Raw genomic sequence first — 7802 nt, 5'->3', positions numbered from 1 at the left:
GGGGGGGGGGGGGGGGTGGATCCGCGCCACGCGGATCGCCACGGGGATGAATTTGAATCGATCCGCCGCGCGCGGCATTGTGCGAGGCTGCAATCGGCTTCGCTGAGCCCTCCGAACGCAACGGGAAAGAGACGAATTGGGGCGTGTACGCATCGTTCGGGAGATAAAAACGGCACGGTCGCGCGCGGGGGCTGTTGCGCTCGTTATGTCAGTTAAACGTCGATGCAACGCGTTGTTCGTTCGCCGCACGTTATCGTGTAAACGCCCGATAAATGTCATTTAACTTTTCGTTCCCCCATTAATTATTACCGATGGCCGATTAATTATTATGCGCCGCCACGAGGCTTCATTAAACGTTAAATTAATTTCTATCGCGATCAGCTATTATATCTAGTATTCTCCACGTTTCACGGCCCGTTACGAATGCATTATTCACAGACAGGTATCTACAAATTAATAGTCGTTGGGAAAGGTCGAGTGATTCTCATCGCGAATTAATTCAGCCGTAAATGCGTTGTATTTACTAAGAAATGACATTGCGCGAACGCGTTTATCAAGGCTGAAAGTGTTAGCTTCGAAGCCACGAATTCCCGAACCCTCGACGCGTTACGCGCGAATAATGAAATTTTGACGTTTCGAGAATTCGAACATTTGAATGTCCGATACTTCGAGGAACTGGAAAGTACGCGCGTTCGTTTTGCGGGCATACGCAGAAGAGAATTTGTTGCTGTTACAACAAATTACTAGTTTGTTACTATAATGACAGCGAAATGATTTGTGGTACGGGAAAAATAATGTTACCGTTGTGGTGAAACGTCGTTGCGACAGCAATAAAATTCAGTTGGCATTTAATTAGCTTCGAATAATACCACATCTAGAATGTATACTTAATTGATCGACACGGGCGTCATTCGTCGCACGTTCGATAAATAAGGGAAATAGAACAAAGCCGAATAACCATGCGCTTGTGTCGACTTATGCGTCACCGAAGTGGGAAGTACTCGATATCGCTCAATACGGCTAAACTCGCGTCATGCTCGAACGTATCAAGCGTACGCTTCCGTTGTTTGATAACAGAAAGGACGGTCGGGCTGATTTCGTTGTTCCCCGCCAAATCTAATCCATCGGGTTCCCTTTGCCGCGGAGACGAGTAATTTCGTCTCTTCGATTGAACGACAGAAAACTTAATTACTATGGTGCGCGTCGGCGTAAAGCCCGCGGGCAAAGCAAGAGTTCTGTCTCGACTCTCAGCCACCCTTGATGGGATTCCCAAAGCGAGTTACGCTCCCATTGAACCGCATCATTCTCTTCTTCCGCTTCGCCGGTCGCCGATGGTACGTCGCGCGGCGCCGTTTATGGTGTTTCCGCGCGCGTTCCAGCCTCCGGCGATGCGTCTTGCTGACCGACAACTTCTGCGGGCAAAATGTCACGCTTCAGTTGTAACCTCACGTGTATCGTTCTCTCTCTCTCTCTCTCTCTCTCTCTCTCTCTTTTGGGTGTGTACACATACATTCGTGGTAAGCGTTTAATTTCACTTTCACTCTGACCGCACTTCGGATCTCCGCCGATTCTGTTGGGGCGACGCAATGTGTGTATGTGTATATGTGTATAGAGACGCATCTGATGCGTTACATTGCATACGGGCGGATACGCTTAATCGAGTGAAAACATTAAGAGACGTGTATTAATCCCTCATATGAGAAGGAGGAAAAACGGCGTTCGTTGTCCTAACGGTTTCTCGCTCGATGATACTTTATCTGGTGCAGGGTAAGTTTATTACTCGTATAGTCCGCGGATTTGATTCAAATTCGTTTTGTTCTTCGACGCGTGCGAGAAGCATTGATGTTTGCCGGAAGTTATACCTAAACGCGCGGACAATAGTAGGACGATCGATGCTGTGTGACATTTCGCTTTGACAAACGATTTTTCGAGTCGAAATTTTAGCCTTTTGTTAAATATTTAATTCTATAATGCGGTAGAAGCTAAAATTGCAAAATAGATTTAATTTTAATTCAAATAACACACACACACATATATATATATATATATATATAAAAGTTCAGTTAATTGAAAATTCAGTTAATTGAAATAAATAAATCGAAATTTTAGTTTCAGCGTTTAATTTGCTATTTTTGATTAAAGTGCTAAACTTAGAATTCAGAATATATTTTGAGTAAATTTGATGAACTTATGACGAATTTATGAAATATTTGAAGATACGTAAGCTGATGAAATATTTGAAACAAGTAATATTTACTTGGATGTATTTCTCCGTTCATAGGCGTAGACTTAAAAGCGACGAAGTATAGTATTAAAATTTCGACTCCGGTTCATTGCAAATCCAAGTATATAATTTTACATATAGTCACTTTGTACACATTTGTACGCGTGTTAATATTATGATTTTACGTACATAAGTGCGTAAAAATTACACACTTACATGTGCAAAATTACATTAGCAACAAATTACAAATCTGTAAATTACAAATGCGTAAAAAGTGGCTACACAAAGCGTGGCTACACAAATTACACTTCCACAAATCCGCACTTGAATTTGCAGTGTTCTCTTTTCGCAATGGATTTTTCCCACAAATTCGAAATCTCGCGGAGATCGCCGCGTGTCACTAGGTCACATTGCGCAAAAAACGTTATTTCATGCGGGGTCGTTTGAAACGCGTCTCGTGGCATCACCTGGCTAATCATTGTCGTCAGTTCGTGTTTTCGCGCTCCTCGAGGCAATTTCAATATTACATTCGCCACGCTCTCTCGGCACGTTGCGAGAACGGTCACACTCCTCATTCAAATTCTAATTAAGAGCTACGTCAATACGTTAATAATAAGCGGCGAGCGACAGCAGCCGCGTGGTCGTCGCGCAGCTGTCCGCTTCCTCTTCTCGTATCTTCCGCTCGGGAGAGCAAATCGAATGAGAGATCGCCGGAGGGCCAAGGTGGCGCGGATATTCATGACAATCGTCCGCGTCATTGCGCCGCGCGTTCGTACAAGGTGTCCGCCTTCGTACCGAGACGCGACGGAGCGAAACGGACGACCGGTCGCCCACTCGTCGCCGGCCTGGAAGAAGTCCGTCGCGCCGTCCTTCCTGATCGCGCTGATACGGGAAGAAGCGAATTAACGAATCCAGCTGCGCGCGGCAGGAGGGAAGCTAAAGGGGCAGGAGAGGGTTCCGAGTAGCACCGGTGAGACCAAGGTGCTCGTCCGGCACGCAGGTGGGGATGAAGGCCGCGGGCTTCGCTCGTGCAAACACCTCGGCTCTGCGCACCTAGACCTACATAACGAGATAGCACGGCCGCCAAGCCGCGACGACGACGACGACCACGACGACAACTTGATGCACACCGCGCGAGACGCACGTGTGCGCTCGGGGACCGGTAGCCGCGGCTACCCGCAGCTTCCTCGCGACCGAGGTGCGCGCCTCAGTGTACCTCGGGGGCTCACTGAACGCGAGCGTTGTTTCTCGAGTGGCGCGAAATTAAGCGGCGGTGAACTGTAGTATATTCGATTCGTTTCTGGTGGATCGATGGTGAACGTCGCTCGTCGTCATCGAAGAGCGGCTTGATTCACGGAGATAGCCGCGCTGTCGTTCATCGACAGATCGGTCGGGACGTCGTGTTCAGCATCAGGTGTCTCATTAACGATTCATCGGGATTCCTCGGGAGGGGAGAACACAAGTGTCGCTCGACATGATCAGCCTCGCTACGATAACGACGTTCTCATACGCTAATTATTTACGTTCTGTTTCAGAAATCACTGACCCAGGCAGCCGGAGCCAGAGATGTGGTCACGCACTCGACTCTTCCTGCTGACGTTGACGCTCGTTCTGCTGGTCGGCTCTCAGATCGGCATCAGCAGATCGCAGCGACCGCGGCTCGGGGGTGCCGTGAACGTGTTCAGCCGGTACGGCTACCTGAGCATCAGCATGCGAGTGGTGCCGCGCAACGACACGGAGACATGGGTGTTCCGCGAACCCACGCTCGACGTCTTCAAGAATCCCACGCCGATGCCGTCGAAACAGAGGCAGCAGGGCAAGGCCGGCGCCGCCGTCTTCGACGGCGACTTCCACATGGAGTTTTGCGACAATATCAGGCACGTGGCTGACGCGTGACCAAGATAATCTTTCGGTGATCTCCTCGATTCTCGAGACCGAGGCAAACTCGTTCCGAAAAGTTCCCGGGAGTGGAGCCGTTCTACGTTTTCAATTCAAGCGACGCTTTTGAGAGACCGTAGAGGAGATGGAGTGATATTATAGTCCTTATTTAAAGTTTTCTTTCATAATTCGGTTTTAGATTGAAACTTAACGATCGCACTCGTCAAAATTCTACGTTCTTGTGAAATACTTGTTATGCAGGACGTTATTTAAAATGCAGCGACACTGCATGGGTCGAGGAGGAATAGAAGTGTTAATGTGGCTCCTCACTAAAATAGGTTTAAAAAATTGGTTTAAAAAATTTCGTTTAAAAAAACATAGCGTTCTGTTACGTTGCATATTTATATATTTAATGAAGATAAACTCTTTTAGAAAGGGAATAACAATGAGTACAATCGTGAATTTTTAATATAGTGTATCTTATATGTTAGAAGATACATTGAGAAAAATGTCCGACCGAATAATTCAATTAAAAAATAACAAACAGATATATCCGATCAAATGCGATGTCCGATCAAATCGTGTCGGATAATAAAAATCGGGTAATAAAAATAACACTCGAATACATCATTTAATAGATTTATCCGATAATATTAATATAATATTCTAAGAATATTACGTGCTTATAGAGTTGTAACATCTGAAGTTAACCGTACATTTAATTAAGAAAGACTTGGATACTGGGGTAGTTGAAATTGACAGCATTACTACTTAACAAATAATTCCATAAGTGATCGTTAGAATTCACTTACCGAAGATATTAAGAAGGGTCAGTACACACACACACACACACACACACACACACACAAAGTCCATAATATCACCTTCTCCTCTACACCGCGTAGAAATCGTGGACTCGAGATCGGGAGAAGGGCGTCGTGAGTGAACTTGACGATTAATGGCGGGACGTAACATGATGTATTTGTATTCAGGCAATTGCTACAGGCGTACTTCCGCGACTTTACTTTCGAGAAGCTCGAGAGACCGTGGCACGCCTTCACAGCGAGCTGGTCGAAGGCTGCGATAGCCAAACACCTCGGCATAAATTCGTCCTTCATCACGGGCGATCACTGTTACGTCTTGGTGCGCGTCGCGAGATTCCGCGACAATCAACGGCTCGCCGGTACCGCCGAGACTCTGGCCCTTGACGACTCCGTGTTGCAGCAAACAGAGAACATCACGGTCGGCGATACTGCGAGCGTTGTGCGATTCATCAGGAACTTCGGGTCGCACTACATTGCCTCGTACATCACCGGAAACTCACTCTATCAAGTAAGTCATCGGGACGTTCGGGATCAAGACGCAACGATTGAATCGTAAGAGCAGCCGATCGGTGTTTCTACACCGAGAAATGTATTTAATTGACTCGAACCCAAATCTTGTTTGGATATGGGCGAAAAAATGTTTTGGTCAATGAAAACCAAAGTTCGGTTCTCTGAATCAAAAGTTTGGTTCTCTGATGAGAAAATTGTAAAAGTTTGGTTCAAAGAACAAAATTTTGCTTCCCACAACCAAAACATTTGTTTGATCATGTCCAAACAAGAATTTTATTTGAGTCAACTAAATGAGTTTCTCAGTGTAAACTCTTACTATGGGAGGTGTGAACAGAAACTCAGAACAATTCTATGATAATTGTTTCAAAATCGTGGAGCTTCAGTTTTGCAATTGTGATTTATTATGTAACTTATTCGAAATCGGCATCAGAAAACCCACGCAAATACATAAATTATTTCGTAAATAGAAAGTCATTGCCTCTTCTGAAATCATTTGCGTCGCATTTCGCGTTCGCTTATTGCTCTATCTAGGCCAGATGTATATGTATTGAGATTATTTTGACGATTTCGAATGTGTACTAGTTACTTAGTGCTATAATTGACTTGCATATGCCCGCATGATCCGTTTTCTTTCCTGAGCGATCCGAAAGCCACCTGTCTAGAAATCCCACTCCGCGGCATCCTACTTAACTTTGACTGTTATTCCTTTGATATTTGCTTTTTAATACTTGATAGTCCATTATGGACGTCTGATAATCAAAATTGTAGCTGTTATTAAGAAAAACAGGTCACTAGACAGAAAGTGAACAGTTTTTACTAGCTTGAATTAATTAGACAATAATTGTTCAGAAACTGTTCAAAAAATACTGACTATTATTTCTTGGTCAGTTGCTTGCCATAAACTATTTAAAAGAAAAGTAGTAGGTTAATACTGGACAATTTCTATCCAGCAAAAACTCTTAAAATTCTGGCTAATGTTTCTTGGCCGTTTCCTGGCCAGAAACTGGGCAAAATAATAAACAAATGAAATAGTAAACGAATGAAATGCTTAAAATCTTATTAGGAACTGGTCAGAAACTGGTTAGTTTTACTATCCAGTTTTTGTCGGCAAGTCTCCCAAATTTATAAGGACATTTTATAGTCGAAATTGTTGCAACTGTTATTAAGGAAAATGAGATATGGGAGTGCGAAGTTGCTCCATCCTGTCAGGAAATCCTGTTCTGCGGTATCCTAGTTATCTTTGACTGTTATCATTCATTTGTTAATCTCTTTATAACGTTTAATAGTTCATCATGGGCGTTTCCTAGACGAAATTATAGCTGTTATTAAGGAAACTAAGATACGCGAGTGTGAAGTTGCTCTGTTCCCCGTCAGAAAATCCTACGGCAACCTACTTGACTTTGACCATTATATTCAATTGACGATCCCGTTCGGTAACCCATCGTGGACGTCGTGAACGTAACTCGTTTACTCTAATGAGGGCAGAGAGTGTGGCTAATAAGTATTTCTACGACTGAAAATGTCAGTTCGAAGAGAGAAATTGCCCAACCCACATTGTACATGTGCATTTTTGTAAAACTGCAACTTCAATCAACCGCTTCGATACCGCAATGAGCGGCAAAAACGAGCGTGATATTCGCTTCTTTGCACCAGTGCATCCTCCTTAATTATGCGCTGATCGCTGTCGCAATCGGCTCACCATAAGAAGAATGCAGCCAGAAGAAAGAAGCCGAAACGAGTCTCGTTCATCACACGTTTGTTCGCGCAACCAAGAAACTCGCGGCATCCTTATTTCCATTCACGCGTAAACGTTGCACAGGAACACCTGGTTATACACCGCGTGAGCCTGCTTTTCGCCAATAGTTTACGTCATCACTTCAATGTCGGTAAAAGTGAAGTGTTACGTAACCGCGTCTGCTTGAAATTCGCGATGCCGTAATTCGCAGGTCTATTCGTTGATCTTCGCTAATTGTGCGGATCGCCGCGTTATTTTCACGCTACTTTGACGTTTTCGCGGATAGTTCGCGCCTATTTAGCTTGTATATATTAATAAAAACTGTTATACTTGGACGAGATATTATATTCCGGGAAAAAATGATTATGTATTGGGTGAGTGCAAAAGTGCATGCGGAGTTTGTGAGTAAAAGTTAGACAGTGATTAGGCAAACAAAGTTCTTTATTCAATCAATGATATATTCTCCATCGTTGTCTATAATCTTTTTCCAACGTTCTGGCAGCATACGGATGCCCCGATCATAAAAACTGCGCGGTTTAGATTCGAAGAACGAAGACACGACGTTTTTTAAGGCATCCAAAGAGTCAATTTTTTTTCCATTTAAATGATTTTGCAATGACCGGAACAAGTG

The 7802-nt window shown here is 44.2% G+C and overlaps 1 protein-coding gene across 1 annotated transcript in view; it reads left to right on the top strand.

Annotated features, from left to right (window-relative positions):
* Positions 1-5434, top strand: part of LOC106747889 (torso-like protein) — a gene marked incomplete at its 3' end in the record, with an annotated part of 28626 nt that extends 23192 nt beyond the window's left edge. The window contains exons 2-3 of the mRNA XM_014625887.1: positions 3760-4101; positions 5095-5434. Of these exons, the coding sequence (XP_014481373.1) occupies positions 3791-4101; positions 5095-5434 (651 nt within the window). The remainder of the gene's footprint in view (positions 1-3759; positions 4102-5094) is intronic.
* Positions 5435-7802: the final 2368 nt, after the last annotated feature.

This window comes from Dinoponera quadriceps, unplaced genomic scaffold (assembly GCF_001313825.1).
Source record: "Dinoponera quadriceps isolate SergipeBrazil2010 unplaced genomic scaffold, ASM131382v1 scaffold2551, whole genome shotgun sequence".
NCBI classification, from domain to species: domain Eukaryota; kingdom Metazoa; phylum Arthropoda; class Insecta; order Hymenoptera; family Formicidae; genus Dinoponera; species Dinoponera quadriceps.
This window is presented reverse-complemented; position numbering and strand designations above follow the sequence as displayed.